Below are 23,112 nucleotides of genomic sequence, written 5' to 3' on the forward strand. Positions count from 1 at the left end.
GTCTCAGATATGGCTTTTCCTTTGCCACTTGGCCTTGATGGCCAGCATCCCGGAGTCACCTCTTCACTGTAGACATTGACACTGGCGTTTTGCGTGTACTATTTAATGAAGCTGCCAGTTGAGGACCTGTGAGGCGTCGATTTCTCAAACTACAGACTCTAATGTACTTGTCTTGTTGCTCAGTTGTGCAGCGAGGCCTCCCACTTCTCTTTCTACTCTGGTTATAGCCTGTTTGTGCTCTCCTCTGAAGGGAGTAGTACACACCGTTGTAGGAAATCTTCAGTTTCTTGGCAATTTCTCGCATGTAATAGCCTTCATTTCTAAGAACAAGAATAGACTGTCGAGTTTCACATGAAAGTTCTTTTCTTCTGGCCATTTTGAGAGTTTAATGGAACCAAAAAATGTAATGCTCCAGATTCTAATATAGCTCAAAAGAAGGTCAGGTTTATAGGTTCTCTAATCAGCCAAACTGTTTTCAGCTGTGCTAACATACTTGCACAAGGGTTTCAAGGGTATCTAACCATCCATTAGCCTTCTTACACAGTTAGCAAACACAATGTACCATAAGAACACTGGAGCGATGATTGTTGGAAATGGGCCTCTATACACCTATGAAGATATTGCCTTTACAAACCAGACGTTTGCAGCTAGAAGTCATTTACCACATTAACAATGTATAGAGTGTATTTTCTGTATCATTTAATGTTAGCTTTATTGGAAAAAACTGTGCTTTTCTTTAAAAGATAAGGAAATTTCTAAGTGACCCTAAACTTTTGAACAGTAGTGTATATGGCTAGTTCTAGGCTGTGATCTCATATTCTGAAAGACAAAACGTTGCCCACACATGGTCGAATTTGTTGGTTATACTGCAGGTATATCTCAAATGTTAGAGTAAAAAAAACAGATAAGAGGGCAAGAGATTCTTTACACGGCAGACTGAATGCAAGCACTTATGGATAAGGTATAAGTCGTCATAATCTCCTTAGCCTCGGCTAGCTGTGCTGACTCCTGAGCCCGTAGTACAGGCTGGCACATGACTGGCTGTTAGTCATCTTAGTCTTGTTCATTAACCTGTTGACCTTTCCTGTCGTTTTATGATTTTATACTCAAGGGTGCTCTCACATTGCATTCTGTGTCCCCGCCAGGGCATACGTACCCCCCCCCCCCCCCACAAAGTGGGCTCCAGATGCATGCGCAATCGGGGCCAATAGATTATAATGGTGATGGCAGAGATAACAGGAGCTCTGCCGTGCTCTCTTTTTTGGGAGTGTCCACTCCTGTAGGTGTACATTTCCGAAAAAAGTGTACGGCAGAGCTCACGTTCACTCTGCCGTCACCATTACAGTCTATTGGCGCATGCTTCCGGATCCCGTTTTGCAGCGGGGGGTCAGACGTACGCCCTGACGGGGACACAGAAGGCAATGTGAAAGGCACCCTTAGTCGCATGTGTTGTTTTGTTCCCCAGTTTTCTGTGTTAGGCCCCCTTCAGACGTCCTGATTTTTTCGGTATTTGCTTTTCCAGTATCGGTGAGATCTGTGTCCACATGTGATCCATGTGACACTATCCGTGTGACATATGCATGTCCGTGTGTACTATCCGTGTGACAAGTACTGGAATATAATGAAGAATACAAATGACAGATGTTGGATGGATGTGCAAAGATAGAGAGAGATGATTAGCTAGATATGTAATAGAAGTATGTTAGCGAGATACAGGTGCTTCTCACAAAATTAGAATATCATCAAAAAGTTAATTTCAGTTCTTCAATACAAAAAGTGAAACTCAGAGTCATTACAGAGTGATCTATTTCAGGTGTTTATTTCTGTTAATGTTGATTATTATGGCTTACAGCCAACGAAAACTCCTAAGTCATTATCACAGTAAATTTAGAATAATTAAGGGGAACCTGTCACACCCCCCCCCCCAGGCGGTTTTAACTAAAAGAGCCACCTTGTGCAGCAGTAATGCTGCATTCTGACAAGGTGGCTCTTTTAGTTCTGGGTGCTGTAACTGCCGAAATAATCAGTTTTGTAATTTGTACTAAATACCTTTTCTTCAGTCCTGGAGTATAGAAAACCAGCTAGAATATTGAAAGGATATATTAAATTGAATAACCAGAAAAAACGTACTATCCTTTAAAACGATATTTTATTACTATTAACTTATCTAAAATTCCAATAAATAAAACTCAATTGTATGCAATCAACATCAGCCAACTGGGTTGGGTAAGCTAGAAAAATAGGGAGAAATTAGCAAATATGCCTGACACAGTCCCTGTAGGTGGCCCTAAAGTGTCTTAAACCTACCTACCAGCGGAGGTTGGCACCCTAGAATTCGATATGGCGCCCCCGCTCACCGTCGACTGTCCCTTCTCACCCTAGTAGGGTCCTACTTGCTACCCACACCCAGGTACCCACAGACATACACACACAAATTGACCAATAGGTCACACTAACCAAAAAACGTGAAAAAAGAAAAAAGTGAACGAAAAATTCTAAAAACACTGCAGACAGTGCTGCATAATTACACTAAATAGCATGTACCCCACAGTTACCTCAAAAAAGTTTTTTGAGAAAAAAAGAAAAAAAATTTTTTGGGATAGTGCAGAGTTATGGGGTACAGCGGGGCACAGTTGGAGTGTGCTTAGTTAAATATTCAGAGGTCATGAGTAGTGAAGCCTCTAATAGATGTAACAGTAGGTCACTGTCTTAGTTAGTGGTTGATGACCTGAAAATCATAGACAGACCAATAAGACTAATGTACAGAGTGGATCCCTAGGCAAGATAGCACCCCTCCGAAAAGGTTAGCAGATATATGAGTACACTCAATGGATGTAAGTATTTTGTTGGGTGATATAGATATTACACCCTAAATTGTCCAAAAAATAAAACAAAATATTCAACAAAAAAAAAAAATATACCCAAATGAAAAAATTATCTGCCTTATAGGGTATCACATATAGTATTTCTCATTTAGTTTAAGGGCTAATGCACACCAGAATACAGAGATGACTGAGAACCATCCCTCATTACTCGCTCTATATTAGATGATCTGATAAACTCATATTGCTATAAGTAGCATATTGTCTGCACTCTAGATGCCATACGAGTTCCGCATCTTATAACATAGAAAAAATCAGCAAAACATTAAACAAAATCAAAAGAAAGAAAGAAACACAACACAAATTGGTATCACATATAGTGTCTCTCAATTGCGTTAGATTAGTGCATCTATAAGCCCAAAATATCTGAGGCCAATCCCTTATAGGATATCGCATATAGTATTTCTCATTTAGTTTAAGGGCTAATGCACATCAGAGTACAGAAACAGCTTAGAACCATCTCTCATTACCCTCTCTATAATAGATAGTCTGATACACTTTTATTGCTGTCAGTAACACATTAGTCTGCACTCTAGATGCCATACGAGTTCCGCATCTTATACCATAGAAACACAAAACAAATTGGTATCACACAAAGTGTCTCTCAGTTGCGTTGGATTAGTGCATCTATAAGCCCAAAATATCTGAGGCCAATCCCTTATAGGATATCGCATATAGTATTTCTCATTTGGTTTAGGGGCTAATGCACATCAGAGTACAGAAACAACTGAGAACCATCTCTCATTACCCTCTCTATAATGGATAATCTGATACACTTTTATTGCTGTCAGTGACACATTAGTCTGCACTCTAGATGCCATACGAGTTCAGCATCTTATAGCAAAGAAAAAAAAAAAAAAAAAAAAGAAAAAATTAACAAAATATTCAACAAAATCAGAAAAAAGGAAAAAACACAAAACAAATTGGTGTCACATAAATTGTCTCTCAATAACATTAGATTAGTGCATCTACAAGCCCAAAATGTCTGAGGCCAATCCCTCATTGCTATCCTATAAGCAAGTACTGTACTTGGTCTGTCTTGACAAAGAAACATAAAGAAAAAAACTTATCTGAGTAGGTGACATATTCAGTCCCATCTCGCCATCCCGATCCCAAATTTTTTTATTTTTTTCTCAAAAAACTTTTTTGAGGTAACTGTGGGGTACATGCTATTTAGTGTAATTATGCAGCACTGTCTGCAGTGTTTTTAGAATTTTTCGTTCACTTTTTTCTTTTTTCACTTTTTCACGTTTTTTGGTTAGTGTGACCTATTGGTCAATTTGTGTGTGTATGTCTGTGGGTACCTGGGTGTGGGTAGCAAGTAGGACCCTACTAGGGTGAGAAGGGACAGTCGACGGTGAGCGGGGGCGCCATATCGAATTCTAGGGTGCCAACCTCCGCTGGTAGGTAGGTTTAAGACACTTTAGGGCCACCTACAGGGACTGTGTCAGGCATATTTGCTAATTTCTCCCTATTTTTCTAGCTTACCCAACCCAGTTGGCTGATGTTGATTGCATACAATTGAGTTTTATTTATTGGAATTTTAGATAAGTTAATAGTAATAAAATATCGTTTTAAAGGATAGTACGTTTTTTCTGGTTCTTCAGTCCTGGAGGCAGGCTTTCCCCCCCCTGCTGCAGACGCCACACAGCCGTCACTCAAATCTTCTTGGCGCTGGGCGCCGCCTCCTCACCGCTGTTTTGAAATGAGCCGGCGCCTGCGCTCTTTTCTCCTGCCTGGTGCAGGCGCAGTGAGCGCTGCCCGTCTGTCCTCATATGCGTTCTAGTGGACTGCGCCTGTGCGGCCGCCCTGCCTGTGAATCCCCGCCCCGCAGTGTCTTCTGATTTATTCACATTGCGGGGCTGGGATTCACAGGCAGGGCGGCCGCACAGGCGCAGTCCGCTAGACTGCATATGAGGACAGACGAGCAGCGCTCACTGCGCCTGCCCAAGGAAGGAGAAAAGAGCGCAGGCGCCGGCTCATTTCAAAACAGCGGTGATGAGGTGGCGCCAAGAAGATTCGAGTGACGGCTGTGTGGCGTCTGCAGCAGGGGGGAAAGGCCTGCCTCCTTGACTGAAGAAAAGGTATTTAGGACAAATTACAAAACAGATTATTTCTGCAGTTACAGCACCCAGAACTAAAAGAGCCACCTTGTCAGAATGCAGCATTACTGCTGCACAAGGTGGCTCTTTTAGTTGAAAACGCCTGGGGGGGTGACAGGTTCCCTTTAACAAAAACACCTGCAAAGGCTTCCTAAGCATTTAAAAAGGTCCCTTAGTCTGTTTCAGTAGGCTCCACAATCATGGGGAACACTGCTGACTTGACAGATGTCCAGAAGGCAGTCATTGACACACTCCACATGGAGGAGGGTAAGCCACAAAAGGTCATTGCTAAATAAGCTGGCTGTTCAGAGTGCTGTATCCAAGCATATTAATGGAAAGTTGGGTGGAAGGAAAAAGTGTGGTAAAAAAAGGTGCACAAGCAACCCGGATAACCGCAGCCGTGAAAGGATTGTTAAGAAAAGGTAATTCCAAAATTTGGGGGAGATTCCCAAGGAGTGGATTGCTGCGGGAGTCATTACTTCAAAAGCCACCACACACAGACGTATCCAGGACATGGACTACAAGTGTCGCATTCCTTATGTCCAGCCACTCATGACCAATAGACAACGCCAGAAGCGTCTTACCTGGGCCAAGGAGAAAAAGAGCTGGGCTGTTGCTCAGTGGTCCAAGGCGTTGTTTTCAGATGAAAGTAAATTTTGCATTTCATTTGGAAATCAAAGTCCCAGAGTCTGGAGGAAGAGTGGAGAGGCACACAATCCAAGCTGCTTGAGGTCTAGTGTGAGGTTTCCACAATCAGTGATGGTTTGTGGAGCCATGTCATCTGCTGGTGTAGGTCCACTGTGTTTTATCAAGACTAAAGTCAGTGCAGCCATCTACCAGTAAATTTTACAGCACTTCATGCTTCCCTCTGCTGACAAGCTTTTTTGAGATGGAAATTAAATTCTCCAGCAGGACTTGGCATCTGTCCACACTGCCAAAAGTACCAATACCTGGTTTAAAAACTTTATCACTGTGCAACCTCTGCTTCCATAACACCTCAGCAGTGCCACAGACTGATCATGTCCATGCCATGCCGCATTGATGCAGAAATTGATGCAAAAGGAGCCCCGACCAAGTATTGAGTGCATATACAGAACATACATTTCAGTAGGCCAGCATTTAAAATTTTAACCTCTTCACGTTTTTTGCTCCCCCCCTCTTCCAAGAGCCATAACTTTTTTTATTTTTCAGTCAAAATGGCCATGTGAGGGCTTGTTTTTTGCGGGACAAGATGTACTTTAGAACAGCCCGATTGGTTTTAACATATCATATACTGAAAAAAGGGAAAAAAATCCAAATGCAGTGAAATTGCAAAAAAAAGTGCAATTTCACAATTGTTTTTTGTTTTGCTTTTTTATTAGGTTCACTAAATGCTAAAACTGACCTGCCATTATGATTCTCCAGGTCATTACGAGTTCATAGATACCAAACATGTGTAGGTTCTTTATTATCTAAGTGGTGAAAAGAAAATCCTAAATTTGTTTAAAAAAAAAAAAAAACAATTGTGCCATTTTCTCATACCCACAGTGTCTCCAATTTTCGTTATCTCAGGTTGGGTGAGGGCTTATTTTTATGTGCTGAGCTGACGTTTTTAATGATACCATTTGGTGCCGATATGCATTTTAATAAAATGTTGCGGCGACCAAAAAAACGTAATTCTGGCATTTTGACTTTTTTTCTTGTTAAGCTGTTTAGAAATCAGGTTAATTATTTTTTTATTTTGATAGATCGGGTGATTCTGAACATGGTGATACCAAATATTTGTGTGTGTTTTTTTTCTTGTTAAATTTTGAATGGGGCAAAAAGGAGGTGATTTGAACTTTTATGTTTTTATTATTTTTTTTAAATTTTTTTACTTTTGTCATGCTTCAATAGACTCCATGGGAGACTAGAAGCTGCCATAACCTGATCGTCTCTGCTACATGCAGACGATGATCAGATCGCCTGTATGTAGCAGAATTACTGACTTGTTATGAGTGCCGGCCATCGGCGGCACTCATAGCAATCCGGCAGTGACAACCATAGAGGTCTGCAGGAGATCTCTGGTTGTCATGCCAACCCATCGATGACCCGCAATCACGTGATGGGGTCACCGATGGGTGGATTTCTGGTGCGCTTGCCGGAACTGTGTGTTAAATGCCGCTGTCGTAGTTTGACAGCGGGATTTTTAACGGGTTAACAGCCGCGGCTGACATGTGGGCTCTGGCGGTGAGCCCATATCTTTTCCGGCACATCAAAGGGAGGGAGTCCAACATCAACGTATTATTACGTCCGATGTCGAAAAGGGGTTAAAATCATTTTTTAACCCCTTCATGACCCAGCCTATTTTGGCCTTAATGACCTTGCCGTTTTTTGCAATTCTGACCAGTGTCCCTTTATGAGGTAATAACTCAGGAACGCTTCAATGGATCCTAACGATTCTGAGATTGTTTTTTCGTGACATATTGGGCTTCATGTTAGTGGTAAATTTAGGTCGATAATTTCTGAGTTTATTTGTGAAAAAAACGGAAATTTGGCAAAAATTTTGAAAATTTTGCAATTTTCACATTTTGAATTTTTATTCTGTTAAACCAGAGAGTTATGTGACACAAAATAGTTAATAAATAACATTTCCCACATGTCTACTTTACATCAGCACAATTTTGGAAACAATTTTTTTTTTTTGCTAGGAAGTTATAAGGGTTAAAATTTGACCAGTGATTTCTCATTTTTACAACAAAATTTACAAAACCATTTTTTTTAGGGACCACCTCACATTTGAAGTCAGTTTGAGGGTTCTATATGGCTGAAAATACCCAAAAGTGACACCATTCTAAAAACTGCACCCCTCAAGGTGCTCAAAAGCACATTCAAGAAGTTTATTAACCCTTCGGGTGTTTCACAGCAGCAGAAGCAACATGGAAGTAAAAAATGAACATTTAACTTTTTAGTCACAAAAATGATCTTTTAGCGAAATTTTTTTTATTTTCCCAAGGGTAAAAGGAGAAACTGGACCACGAACGTTGTTGTTCAATTTATCCTGAGTACGCTGATACTTCATATGTGGGGGTAAACCACTTTGGGCGCACGGCAGGGCTCGGAAGGGAAGGAGCGCCATTTGACTTTTTCAATGAAAAATTGGCTCCAATCTTTAGCGGACACCATGTCGCGTTTGGAGAGCCCCCGTGTGCCTAAACATTGGAGCTCCCCCACAAGTGACCCCATTTTGGAAACTAGACCCCCCAAGGAACTTATCTAGAAGCATAGTGAGCTCTTTAAACCCCCAGGTGCTTCACAAATTGATCCGTAAAAATGAAACAATACTTTTTTTTTCACAAAAAAATTATTTTAGCCTCAATTTTTTCATTTTCACATCGGCAACAGGATAAAATGGATCCTAAAATTTGTTGGACAATTTCTCCTGAATACACCGATACCTCAAATGTGGGGGTAAACCACTGTTTGGGTGCACGGCAAGGCTCGGAAGGGGAGGCGTGCCATTTGACTTTTTGAATGGAAAATTAGCTCCAATCGTTAGCGGACACCATGTCGCGTTTGGAGAGCCCCTGTGTGCCTAAACATTGGAGCTCCCCTACAAGTGACCCCATTTTGGAAACTAGACCCCCCAAGGAACTTATCTAGATGCATAGTGAGCACTTATAACCCCCAGGTGCTTCACAGAAGTTTATAACGCAGAGCCGTGAAAATAAAAAATAATTTTTCTTTCCTCAAAAATGATTTTTAGCCCAGAATTTTTTATTTTCCCAAGGGTAATAGGAGAAATTGGACCCCAAATGTTGTTGTCCAGTTTGTCCTGAGTACGATGATACCTCATATGTGGGGGTAAACCACTGTTTGGGCGCACGGCAGGGCTCGGAAGGGAAGGCACGCCATTTGGCTTTTTGAATGGAAAATTAGCTCCAATCATTAGCGGACACCATGTCGCGTTTGGAGATCCCCTGTGTGCCTAAACATTGGAGCTCCCGCACAAGTGACCCCATTTTGGAAACTAGACCTCCCAAGGAACTAATCTAGATGTGTGGTGAGCACTTTGAACCCCCAAGTGCTTCGCAGAAGTTTATAACGCAGAGCCGTGAAAATAAAAAATAATTTTTCTTTTCTCAAAAATGATTTTTTAGCCCACAATTTTTTATTTTCCCAAGGGTAACAGGAGAAATTGGACCCCAAAAGTTGTTGTCCAGTTTCTCCTGAGTACGCTGATACCCCATATGTGGGGGTAAACCACTGTTTTGGCACACGTCGGGGTTCGGAAGGGAAGTAGTGACGTTTTGAAATGCAGACTTTGATGGAATGCTCTGCGGGCGTCAGGTTGCGTTTGCAGAGCCCCTGATGTGCCTAAACAGTAGGAACTCCCCACAAGTGACTCCATTTTGGAAACTAGACCCCCAAGGGAACTTATCTAGATGTGTGGTGAGCACTTTGAACCCCCAAGTGCTTCACAGAAGTTTATAACGCAGAGCCGTGAAAATAATAAATGTGTTTCCTTTCCTCAAAAATATTTTTTTAGCCCAGAATTTTTTATTTTTGCAAGGGTAACAGGAGAAATTGGACCCCAAAAGTTGTTGTCCAGTTTCTCCTGAGTACGCTGATACCCCATATGTGGGGGTAAACCACTGTTTGGGCACACGTCAGGGCTCGGAAGGGAAGTAGTGACATTTGAAATGCAGACTTTGATGGAATGGTCTGCGGGCGTCACGTTGCATTTGCAGAGCCCCTGATGTGCCTAAACAGTAGAAACACCCCACAAGTGACCCCATTTTGGAAACTAGACCCCCGAAGGAACTTATCTAGATGTGTGGTGAGCACTTTCAACCCCCAAGTGCTTCACAGAAGTTTATAACGCAGAGCCGTGAAAATAAAAAATAATTGTTCTTTCCTCAAAAATTATGTCTTGGCAAGTAATTTTTTATTTTTGCAAGGGTAACAGGAGAAATTGGACCCCAACAGTTGTTGCCCAGTTTGTCCTGAGTACGCTGGTACCCCAAATGTGGGGGTAAACCACTGTTTGGGCGCACGTCGGGGCTTTGAAGGGAGTGAGCACCATTTGACTTTTTGAATGCAAGATTGGCTGGAATCAATGGTGGCGCCATGTTGCGTTTGGAGACCCCTGATGTGCCTAAACAGTGGAAACCCCTCAATTCTAACTTTAACACTAACCCCAACACACCCCTAATGCTAATCCCAACTGTAGCCATAACCCTAACCCCAACACACCCCTAACCACAACCCTAACCCCAACACACCCGTAACCCTAATTCCAACCCTAATCCTAACCCTAATCCCAACCCTAACCCTAATCCCAACCCTAACCACAACTGTAACCCCAACACACCCCTAACCCTATCCGTAACCCTAACCACAAGCCTAATCTTAACCCTATTTCCAACCCCAGCCCTAATTCCAACCCTAACCCTAAGGGTATGTGCCCACGTTGCGGATTCGTGTGAGATTTTTCCGCACGATTTTTGAAAAATCTGCAGGTAAAAGGCACTGCGTTTTACCTGCGGATTTACAGCAGATTTCCAGTGTTTTTTGTGCGGATTTCACCTGCGGATTCCTATTGAGGAACAGGTGTAAAACGCTGCGGAATCCGCACAAAGAATTGACATGCTGCGGAAAATACAACGCAGCGTTTCTGCACGGAATTTTCCGCACCATGGGCACAGCGGATTTGGTTTTCCATAGGTGTACATGGTACTGTAAACCTGATGGAAAACTGCTACGAATTCGCAGCGGCCAATCCGCTGCGGATCCGCGGCCAATCCGCTGCGGATCCGCGGCCAAATCTGCACATGCCATAACCCTAACCCTACCTGTAACCCTAACCCTAACCCTAGTTCTAACCCTAGTTCTAACCCTAACCCCAGTGGAAAAAGAAAAAAATATTTTCTTTTATTTTATTATTGTCCCTACCTATGGGGGTGATAAAGGGGGGGGTTTATTTATTATTTTTTTTATTTTGATCGCTGTGATAGAACCTACCACAGCGATCAAAATGTACTTGTAATGAATCTGCCGGCCGGCAGATTCGGCGGGCGCACTGAGCATGCGCCCGCCATTTTGGAAGATGGCGGCGCCCAGCGAGGAGACGGACCGACACCGGGAGCCTCGGTAAGTATAAGGGGGGGAGATCGGGGCACGGGGGGGGGGGGGCGTCGGAGCACCGAGGGGTGACATAGGAGCTGGGGGGGAGCGGGCAGGAGGACGGGGGAGCGGAGCACAGGACGGAGGGGACCGGACCCCATAACGGAGGACTGGGGGGGCGATCGGTGGGGTGTGGGGGGGTCACTTCAGGTTTTCCAGCCATGGCCGATGATATTGCAGCATCGGCCATGGCTGGATTGTAATATTTCACCAGTTTTTTAGGTGAAATATTACAAATCGCTCTGATTGGCAGTTTCACTTTCAACAGCCAATCAGAGCGATCGTAGCCACGGGGGGGTGAAGCCACCCCCCCCTGGGCTGAAGTACCACTCCCCCTGTCCCTGCAGATCGGGTGAAATTGGAGTTAACCCTTTCACCCGCTCTGCAGGGACGCAATCATTCCATGACGCCACATAGGCGTCATGGGTCGGATTGGCACGGGTTTTCATGACGCCTACGTGGCGTCATGGGTCGGGAAGGGGTTAAGCTGGTGTTATAAAGTATTCTGATTTACTGAAATACTGACTTTTGGGTTTTCATTGGCTCTAAGCCATAATCATCAACATTAACAGAAATAAACACTTGAAATAGATCACTCTGTTTGTAGTGACTCTCTATAATGAGTTTACTGTTTGTATTGAAGAACTGAAATAAATTAACTTTTTGATGATATTGTAATTTTTTTAAAATCACCTGTATATATAATCGGTGCTTTGCGTGTGTACTTTTATGTATTTGCCTAATGCATTTACCTGATAAATGAAAAAAAATGTTGTGGGTCCCCTTTATTTTTATTAACCAGCTGAGTAAAAGCAGACAGCTGGGAGCTGGTGTAATTATTCTAGGAAGGAGCCAATACCCATAAAGGTTCCCAGCTTATTAATAACAGCTCAGTTTTCTGTGTAGCCTTTACTGGTTATTAAAAAGGGGGACCTTAAAAAAAGAAATGTGGGGTTCCTTCTATTTTTAATAACCATCAAAGGCTAAACAGACAGCTGTGGGCTGATATTAATAGGCTGGGAAGGGTCCATGGATATTGGATCCCTCCCAGACTAATAATACCAGCACTCAGCCACCCCAAAAACATAACCACGCTTGCCAACGCACCTTGGCAAATGGGAAGAGCCAAGGCTTAGCACCAGAATTGGTGCATCTAATGGATGAGCCATTTCTGGGGCAACTAAGAGCTGTTGTTGTTACTCTGGGAGGGGCCCTATATCCATGGCCCCTTCCCAGCCTATTATCAGCATGCAGCTGTCTGTTTAGCCTTTGCTTGTTATTAAAAATAGAGTGGTACCCCTTGTCATTTTTTTTCTTTTGTGTCTCCCCATTTTTAACAACCAGTAAAAGCTACACATACAGTTATGAGCTGATATTAATAGGTTGGGAGCTGTTATGGATTTTGGCACCTTCCCACAATAATTACACCATCCCTCAGCTGTCTGATTTCCCTGATTAATAAAAAGGGGAACCACACACCATTGTTTTAACTTTATTGAATGCGCTAACCATAACTATCATCAGTGCCACTATAACTATCATCAGTGCCGCCAGGTTTGCTGATCGCAGGGAGACCAAGCGAGGCTGAAGTGAATTGTTGGCAGGGAACAGCGCTAACTGTACTGCTTATCCCAGCTGCCAGTACGTGTCACACAGATGACACATGGATATCATTCATATGTACGTATGAGGAACGTATTGCGAACTGTGCTGCTAGAAGAAAACTGACATGTATATGTGTCGTGAAACGAAAAAAAAAGTGGTTTGGTACCGTGTTAGCTAGTAGAAAAAAAGATACATTGAGTGCTCTCAGTCTGAGAGACAAAATGGGAATCTTGTGGGTGTGATACCTTTTAATGGCTAACAAAATATAGTAGAATGATTTTACAAAGCAATCTTTCCAGACGGCTTGCGTCTCTTCATCAGGCTGGTATAACAAAATATTTGAAGAAACTCAATTATATACAGTAATGAGCACAGGCAAGGTGTGATACATGGACATTTAAATAAACAAACACTGAACTTAAAGGGAACCTGTCACCCCCAAAATCGAAGGTGATCTAAGCCCACCGGCATCAGGGGCTTATCTACAGCATTCTGTAATGCTGTAGATAAGCCCCTGATGTATCCTGAAAGATGAGAAAAAGAGGTTATTATACTCACCCAGGGGTGGTCCCGCTGCAGTCCGGTCCGATGGGCGTCGGGGTCCGGTCCGGGGCCTCCTATCTCCTTACGATGACTTCCTCTTCTTGTCTTCACGCTGCGGCTCCGGCGCAGGCGTGCTTTGTCTTCCCTGTTGAGGGCAGAGCAAAGTACTGCAGTGTGCAGATGCCGGGCCTCTCTGACCTTTCCCGGCGCCTGCGCACCTCAGTACTTTGCACTGTCCTCAACAGGGCAGACAAAGTACGCCTGCGCCGGAGGCGCAGCGTGAAGACAAGAAGAGGACGTCATCGTAAGAAGATGGGAGGCCCCGGACCGCGACGCCCATCGGATCGGACCGCCCGTCCAGGTGAGTATAATCTAACCTCTTTTTCTCATCTTTCAGGATACATCGGGGGCTTATCTACAGCATTACAGAATGCTGTAGATAAGCCCCTGATGCCTGTGGGCTTAGCTCACCTTCGATTTTGGGGGTGACAGGTTCCCTTTAAAGAGAGAATCCTTAATTAGGTAAGGTTAGACAAGTGGTGTTAAAGTTTCATGGACGCCATATACATGTGATATCAAAGGGCTGGTGGTGCCTACATTGTTTTTGGAGGAAATTGTTCAGATTTGGTAGTGGGCCATAAATCCTCCTGACAAATTGAGTCCTGTGTGAACAGAATCAAAGGTGTTATTGAATTTGTATTCCCAAACCCTGCGATGTTTCTGTGATTTGAAGTTGCCTTTCAAAATGACAACTTTCATATTGTCTATGTTGTGTCCTGCACAACAGAAATGTTTGGCCACAGGTAAATGGTTTTTTTTTGTCTGTAATTGTATGGCGATGAGACCTCATCCTTGCTCTCAGCCTCTGTCCTGTGTCTCCAACATAGAGACCCCACAGGACACATATTGCATAGAATTAAATACACCACATTGGAAGAGGAACATGTGAATGTCCCAGGGATCTTACAGTCCTGCTGTGTGTTGGGGATTTGGATCTTGTCGTTGGTCTCTATCTGAATGCAGGTTTTGCATCTCACCCATTGCAAGGATAGGACATTGGACCACTCAAAAACAAAAATCAACTTTCTAGACACCACCATAAAATTCCAAAATGGTTTGTTCCAAACATCAGTGTATTAGAAACCAATTGACCGTCCTACATACCTCAGATGGGACAGCTTCCATCCTAAACACATTGAAAAGTCCATTGTCTACTGCCAGGCCCTCAGATATAACCGTATCTGTTCCAGTCCCAAGGACAGGGATGATCATTAGGGCCACAAGGATCCCTAGAAGTCAAGTACTTCAATACGGAAAAAGAGGAATATCATCGTGTACCTCTGGTAGTGACCTACAACCCACAGCTTGAAATACTGAGAAAAACGGCTAAAAAAACTTCAACATATCCTACACAAGAATGACCGGTTAAAAATATTATTCAAAGACCCCCCTTTGCTATGTTACAGGCAACCTCCTAATTTAAGAAACATCATGGTCCAAAGTTCAATGCCCTCAGATTCACCAAGAGGGACATATCCTTGCAATGGGAGGAGATGCAAAACCTGCAATCATATAGAGACCAACGACAAGATCCAAATCCCCAACACACAGCAGGACTATAAGATCCCTGGGACATTCACATGTTCCTCTTCCAATGTGGGGTATTTAATTCTATGCAATGTGTGTCCTGTGGGGGGCCTCTATGTTAGAGAAACAGAACAGAGGCTGAGATCAAGGATGAGGTCTCATCGCCACACAATTACAGACAAAAAAAAAAAAACATTTACCCGTGGCCAACATTTCTGTGGTGCAGGACACAACAAAGACAATATGAAAGTCATATTGCACGACTCGTTAAAGGGTTGATTGTGACTTGTAGGATCGCTACTTCCAATAGGTGGCGCTGTAGAGTTTAAGTCCTCTTTTTCTCAGAAGAGGCAATTTGCATAATATGAAAGTTGTCATTTTGAAACGTAACTTCAAATCACAAAAACATCGCAGAATTTGGGAATACAAATTCATTAACATCTTTTATTCTGTTCACACAGGACTCAATTTGTCAGGAGGATTTATGGCCCACTACCAAATCTGAACAATTTCCTCCAAAAACAATGTAGGCACCACCAGCCCTTTGATCTCACATGCATATGGTGTCCATGAAACTTTCACACCACTTGTCTAACCTTAAGGTACCTTCACACTAAACTATATCGCTAGCGATCCGTGACGTTGCAGCGTCCTGGCTAGCAATATTGTTGTGTTTGACAGGCAGCAGCGATCAGGATCCTGCTGTGACATCGTTGGTCGGAGAAGAAAGTCCAGAACTTTATTTCGTCGCTGGATCTCCCATAGACATCGCTGGATCGGTGTGTGTGACACCGATCCAGCGATGTCTTCACTGGTAACCAGGGTAAACCCTGGTTACCAGCGTAAACGTAAAAAAAACCCCACATACTCACATTCCGGTGCCCGGCGTCCGCTTCCCTGCACTCCTCCTGCATCCTGTGTAAGTGCCGGCCGTAAAGCAGAGCGGTGACGTCACCGCTCTGCTCTGTGGGAGATGCCGGAGATGTTCGGAGCTGACACAGGATGCAGGAGGAGTGCAGGGAAGCGGACGCCGGGCACCGGAATGTGAGTATGTGTTTTTTTTTTTTTTTTACGTTTACGCTGGTAACCAGGGTAAACATCGGGTTACTAAGAGCGGCCCTGCGCTTAGTAACCCGATGTTTACCCTGGTTACCAGGGGACTTCGGCATCGTTGGTCGCTGGAGAGCCGTCTGTGTGACAGCTCTCCAGCGACCACACAATGACTAAACAGCGACGCTGCAGCGATCGGCATCGTTGTCTGTATCGCTGCAGCGTCGCTTAGTGTGAAGGTACCTTTACCTAATTAAGGTTTCTCTCTTTAAGCTCAGTTTGTTTATTTAAATGTCCATGTATCACACCTTGCCTGTGGTCATTACGGTATATAATTGGGTTTCTTCAAATATTTTGTTATACCAGCCTGATGAAGAGACGCAAGCTGTTTCCTATTTTGTCTCTTAGGGTACTGTCACACACTGCAATTTTGATCGCTACAACGGCACGATCCGTGACGTCGCAGCGATCGTATGATTATCGCTCCAGCGTCGTAGACTGCGGTCACGCGTTGCAATCACGGCGCTGGAGCGATGCCGAAGTCCCCGGGTAACCAGGGTAAACATCGGGTTACTAAGCGCAGGGCCGCGCTTAGTAACCCGATGTTTACCCTGGTTACCAGCGTAAACGTAAAAAAAACAAACAGTACATACTTACATTCCGGTGTCTGTCCCCCGGCGTTCTGCTTCTCTCCACTGTGTAAGCACCATAGCCGGAAAGCACAGCGGTGACGTCAGACGTCACCGCTGTGCTCGCTTTCCGGCAGGCGCTCACAGTGCAGAGAAGCTGAGACGCCGGGGGACAGACACCGGAATGTGAGTATGTACTGTTTGTTTTTTTTACGTTTACGCTGGTAACCAGGGTAAACATCGGGTTACTAAGCGCGGTCCTGCGCTTAGTTACCCGATGTTTACCCTGGTTACAAGCGAACACATCGCTGGATCGCTGTCACACACAACGATCCAGCGATGTCAGCAGGTGATCAAGCGACGAAAGAAAGTTCCAAACGATCTGCTACGACGTACGATTCTCGGCAGGATCCCTGATTGCTGCTGCGTGTCAGACACTGCGATATCGTAACGATATCGCTAGAACGTCACGAATCGTACCGTCGTAGCGATCAAAATTGCACTGTGTGACAGTACCCTTAGACTGATATATATGTGTATGTATGTATATGTGTGTGTGTGTGTTGTAATCACACGTACATGTGCTCGGACCCATAGGTTTGAATGGGTCTGTGTGTGTAACTGATGTGTGAAGACAGCCTTACATTGTATTTCCAGGCACTTGTTGACAATGTTTTCATACAGCCAACTCACTTGGGCTTGGTGCATAGAATCTATTATTCTGTGGTGTTTTTCTTTACAGGGCTGCTGGTCGGTTTTCTCCTGACAGTCGCTAACTACAGCTTTTTCTCAGCCCTTCTTATGTTCTTTTTTACATCATCAAAACTCACAAAATGGAAAGGAGAGGCCAAGAAAAAGTTTGACTCTGAATACAAAGAAGGTAACCTAAAACATCCTTGTGGTAGAAATCATTAGTTCCCCTTTCCAAGATAATCTGCTGCTCTGGCACACTATGCCTGGTCATTTATTAAATAGTAGACACTTTATGTACCAGATTGTCAGAAGACAGGGCTGATGCATGGGGATATCATTGAAAATGTGACGTAGTGTTGAGATACCTCTTCTAAAACAAGGCTCTATTCCTCTTATTGAAGATTACATGATGTGTCAAATAAGTTCGTGTCCTCCACGGTGGCTTTAGCTGCTTGTACTTTCTAATCTTTTTCTTCTTTCAATAAGAGAACTCTTGGCCTGCACTAACCTCCTGGTGAGCTTTTATTTATGCTCAGCAGCCCATCTGCGCACCTAGAGCCTCAAAGAAATAACGCCAGGTTACAGGTGTAGTCTCACCTATGGACATTTATTATTATTTATTTATATAGCACCATTAATTCCATGGTGCTGTACATGAGAAAGGGGTTACATACAGGGTTATAGATATCGTTTACAGTAAACAAATTTACAATGACAGACTGGTACAGTGGGGAGAGGATTTACATTCATACTTACAGGATATACCATAAACATTGAGTCATTTATGGCTCATTCAATGGGGGTGTCCTTATTTTCTTGTCTGCCCTGTGATTTTTTTTTTTTTGCAATGTTCAGTCCTGCTCATAGTTTTTGGCACCCATGAAGATTAATTACATAATGTGGAATATCGCTTGAAAAAAAAAAAATCAAGTGAATGTTCTTTTTGTGTAGAGCACTCGTGTTAAATACAAAAGAGCAAATGATAATAAATAATTTTAAACAGTAAACAATGGGACCTAAAAATAGAAAAACGCACACCGGTGACTTGCGTCACGTGATCTGACCATCGCCTCTATGTAGCAGAGCCAATCAGGCTATGGCAGCTTCTAGTCTCCTATGGAGACTATTGAAGCATGCTAAAAGTAAAAAAAAATTGTGTAAAAAAAATATATAAGTTCAAATCACACCCCTTTCGCCCCATTCAAAATAAAACATTAAAAATAAAATCAAACCTACACATGTTTGGTATCGCTGAGTTCAGAATCGCCCGATCTATCAGTAAAAAAAATGGATTAACCTGATCGCTAAGCGGCGTAACGAGAAAAAAGTCAAAACTACAGAATTACTTTTTTTTGGTCGCCGCGACATTGCGTTAAAATGCAATAACGGCCGATCAAAAGATCGTATCTGCACCAAAATAGTATCAATAATAATGTCTGCTCGGCACACAAAAAATAAGCTCTCACCCAACCTGAGATCACAAAAAATAGAGACGCTACGGGTATCGGAAAATTGCGCAATTTTTTTTTTTTTTTTTTAATCAAAAGTTTATAATTTTTTTTCACCACTTAGATAAGAAAGAACCTACACATGTTTGGTGTCTGAACTCGTAATGACCTGAAGAATCAGAATGGCAGTTTAAGCATTTAGTGAACCTAGCAAAAAAGCCAAACAAAAAGCAAGTGTGGGTTTGCACTTTTTTTGCAATTTCACCGCACTTGGATTTTTTTTTCCCGTTTTTTTTAGTACACAACATGGTAAAACCAATGGTGTCGTATAAAAGTACAAATCATCCCGCAAAAAATAAGCCCTCACATGGCCATATTGACAGAAAAATAAAAAAGTTAAGGCTCTGGGAAGGAGGGGAGCGAAAAACAAACCCCCCCCCCAATGCTTCGGTCTTGAAGGGGTTAAAAAGCCACATGGTAGATTCTGTTCCTTTGCTACAATGGTGAAGATAAAGGAGCAGAACTTGCTATTATTTGCAAACTTAAGACTTTCAAACGGTATAAGTCCATCTCCAATGACCTTGGTATCCCAGTTTCAACAGTGCACAATGTTGTTAAGAAGTTTGCCGAGTATGGTACAGTCAAGAACCTCCCTGGATGTGGGGGAACTAGAAAAATTGACGAGAGGTCGTTGAAGGTTGGTACGAATGGTGGAAAAAACACCACGTCAAACATTCAAAGACCTGAAGGCCAACCTGGAACAGTCTGGTGTCATGGTTTCAACAAGTAGCATACGCCGTACACTAAACCAAGCAGAGCTTTATGGATGAAAACCAAGGGAAAAAACATTGCTGAAGAAAAGACATAAAGAAGAATGACTGATCTTTGCCAAAGAGTACCCTGACAAACCACAATCCTTCTGGGAAAATGTTCTGTGGAAAATGTTCTGTGTACAGATGAAACAAAAATAGATATTTTTGGCAATGCTAAGCAACAGTTTGTTTACAGATGGTGCAATGAAGCTTATGAGGATAAGAACACCCTACCAACAGTAAAGCATGGTGGAGGATCCATAATTCTGAGGGATTGCTTTGCTGCATCTGGTACTGGAGTCCTTGACACAGATCACAGGAATCATAAAATCAGAGAATAATCAAGATTTTAGAGCGAAATGTCCTACCCAGTGCAAGAAAACTTGGTTTGAGTCGAAGATCATGGGTCCTCCAGCAAGACAGTGACCCAAAACACACATCCAAAAGTACACAGGAATGGTTGAAAAAGAAAAAATGGACTGTTTTAAAATGGCCAGGAATGAGTCCTGACATCAATCCTATAGAAAATCTTTGGAGTGAGCTGAAATCTGCCATTGGGAAAAAGAACCCTGCAAACATGTAAGAGTTGGAACTAACTGCAAAGGAAGAGAGTGAGAAAATACCATCTGAGAAGTGCAAGAAGCTTATAGATGGCTATAAGAAATGTTTGGAGTTAGTCATGAATGCCAAAGGATATGCAACCAAGTATTTATTACTTAGGGGTGCCTTTTTTGCTGCAGCTGCTATTTATTCTTTTTCTTGTTTGAAATTGCAAAATGTAATTTGAAAAACAATGTTTCTCCTTCGCCACATTGGGGGACACAGGACCATGGGTGTTATGCTGCTGTCACTAGGAGGCTGACACTAAGTTGAGACAAAAAAAAAGTTAGCTCCTCCCCTGCAGTATACACCCTCATGCTGGCTTCCAGAGACCCAGTTCAAGCTTAGTGTCTGTAGGAGGCACACTGGATTTAAACCTTTTTTTCTGGACGAAGGGGCGACGGATTCTTTCATGTTCCGATCTCCCGGAACCAACAACAGGCGAGCACGGGAGTTTTACCTCTCCGCATCCTCTCCTGCGACGTGGGATGCCACTGCCTGAGCTGACTTTTGGGCCCCTTCAAGGGCACCGATCTCCCCCGTTTTATAGATGAGCACTGGCGTGTCACCTTCAGTATCCTCTTCTGCAGCCAGGCCTTATTGCCGGACATCTGCCCTGCCCACCAGGTCTCACCCTTGGCTGTTCAGAGGCACCTTTCCCAGTGTGGTGTCTGTGCAGCCCCCCACTGCATCACCACTGAAAAAGCGGATGATGGAAGGAGGTGGACGGTTCCTCTCCACTCCCCTTTAAAGGGGATGGTGGATGGAGGCTCCCTTAACCCTGCACCGTCTTTTTTTCTACCTGTAATCACTATCAGACTGGTACAGCAGATCCTACGTTTTCAGGCCCCCCCCCCAACTCCATAGGGGTAAGTGCTGATAAGGGGTCATGTTTTCCGGCGCTTTGGGAGGGCTCCATGGCGGTAAGGGCTCCGCGACGTCTTTCCGGCGGTCCACGGGTGCGCGGCGGCCGAAGCCGAAAATTTAGTCCCTGGCTTCGGCCTAGTACAGGCTGCATCCCGATAAGCCCCGCCCACGCTCGCTTCATTCTTGCAGCTCCACCCCCGGTCCTGGCGCTTCTCGCTCCCTGCGAGACTACCCCACAAACTCTCGGCAGCCATCTTTCCCTCTGCACAGCAGCGCCGGCCGGCTTCTTCCACACGCCTGCAGCTCTGGAGGCTCTTTTCCACCCCACCTATCTGACTTGCGGGGCACAGGACCTGGGTAAGGAGACAACGCTTAGCGCTTCCCTGCAGCAGTTACCCCTCAGCTTCCACTAGCAGCCGCTTTTCTCACTTTGGGGTGCAACATGTCGGAGTCAAGGGGTAAAAAGACCACTAAGGTGCATACCACCTTTTTTACTGCGTGTACCACCTGCCAGGCTCCTCGGCCTCAAAGTTCCCCTCTCTGCCCTGCCTGTGATGCCCAATGTGCCCAGGAGCCCTCAACCGCTACCGACCCCAGTGTATCTAGCCCTCCTCAGTGGGCCGCGTCTCTGTCACAATCCATGGCTTCGTTGGCCAAAGCGATTGAATCCCTTCATGACCCCTCTGGGGAGCGAGGCACTCTTTTTCATGGGTTAAGAGATCCCTCTATATCAGGGGAAGCGTCGGCCAGCAGGGGCCGCTCTCACTCCAAGGAGGCACGGTCATCCAAAAAACGGATCCGCACTACCTCTCCTGAGCATTCACCACGCCATTCAGCCTCTGGTATCTCCACTTCTCGCTCACCCTCTCCAGGGGCTCATAGCAATCACGACTTTGAGTATGAGTCTGACGCATCCTTAGATCCGGATGCTCCGGAGTTTAGATCTACTGTTGACTCGCTCATCGAGGCAGTCAATCATGCGCTAAAAGTGGACGATGACCCTATTTCTGCTCCGGGACCATTCAGTCTCCTTTACGAGAACCAAGCGTTCCCATAAGGTATTCGCCTCTCACCCAGATTTCCTGGATATAGTCTGGCGACACAGGGAGCGACCGGATAAGCGTTTTACGGGCAAAAAGGCCCTGGTATCGAAATATCCCTTTTCCGCAGATCTTGTTAAAGATTGGATGGAATCTCCACTAGTAGATCATCCCGTATCGCGCTTGGCTACCAAGACGCTCTTATCTGTACCTGATGGTGCTTCAATTAAAAATCCCACAGAACGCCAGCTAGATTCCCTAGCTCGCTCAGTGTACGAGGCTATCTCCTTCCTTCGTGGCGGCTTGGGTCGCCAAAGCGATGGTTTTCTGGGCAGATGCCCTGGCAAAATCCATACAGGAACAGGATCTCCCGTCTGAGGCGGCAGACCTTGCCAAACAAATTGCCATGGCTGGAGATTGTGATGTACGCGTCCTTAGACGCAGCGGACTGTGCGAGGAGTGGTCATTTTGCCATACTTGGACGACCTCCTGATAAAGGGTCCGTCTTATCAGGCCTGCGAAGCAAGCGTCCGCATTACCTTGGATTCTCTTTCGCGCCTGGGCTGGTTAATCAACTTGGACAAGTCCTCCGCCGTTCCTGCCCGATGGATCTCCTTCCTAGGCATGATCCTGGACACGTCAAAGGGACTGGTCTTGCTCCCTCGGTCCAAGGCCCAATCGCTGCAGCAGGGAGTTCAGACGCTCTGTCATCCGCACCCGCGGTCCATTCGGTTTGCCATGAGTATCCTGGGGAAAATGGTGGCTGCAATAGAAGCGGTTCCCTTCGCTCAGCTCAATCTCCACCCTTTACAACAGGCTCTGCTGGACAATTGGGACAGGAGTCCCTTATCCCTCGATCGGCCATGTCCTCTGTCCCCACGGAGCAGGCAAGCCCTCACATTGTGGACTCTAAGATCATCTCTCCTCCAGGGGAGGTCTTTTGTCCCGATCCGCTGGCTGGTGGTAACTACCGACGCCAGTCTCCTCGGCTGGGGAGCGGTGTTTCGCCACCACACTGCCCAGGGGATTTGGACAATTCGGGAGTCGAGACTTCCCATAAACATTTTGGAGATTCGAGCGATCAGACTTGCTCTGAGACACTTTCACTTC

General features: G+C 44.5%; 1 protein-coding gene across 3 annotated transcripts in view; it reads left to right on the top strand.

Moving 5' to 3' along the window:
* Positions 1-23,112, top strand: part of TMEM19 (transmembrane protein 19) — a 53,525-nt gene that overhangs the window by 10,357 nt on the left and 20,056 nt on the right. Inside the window, exons 4-5 of one of the 3 annotated variants that reach the window (XM_077265285.1) lie at positions 12,674-12,808; positions 17,285-17,422. In XM_077265285.1, the coding sequence (XP_077121400.1) occupies positions 12,674-12,808; positions 17,285-17,422 (273 nt within the window). The remainder of the gene's footprint in view (positions 1-12,673; positions 12,809-17,284; positions 17,423-23,112) is intronic. The other 2 variants (XM_077265287.1, XM_077265288.1) reach the window with 2 other exon arrangements.

The sequence above is a fragment of the Ranitomeya variabilis genome, chromosome 5, assembly GCF_051348905.1.
Source record: "Ranitomeya variabilis isolate aRanVar5 chromosome 5, aRanVar5.hap1, whole genome shotgun sequence".
NCBI lineage: Eukaryota > Metazoa > Chordata > Amphibia > Anura > Dendrobatidae > Ranitomeya > Ranitomeya variabilis.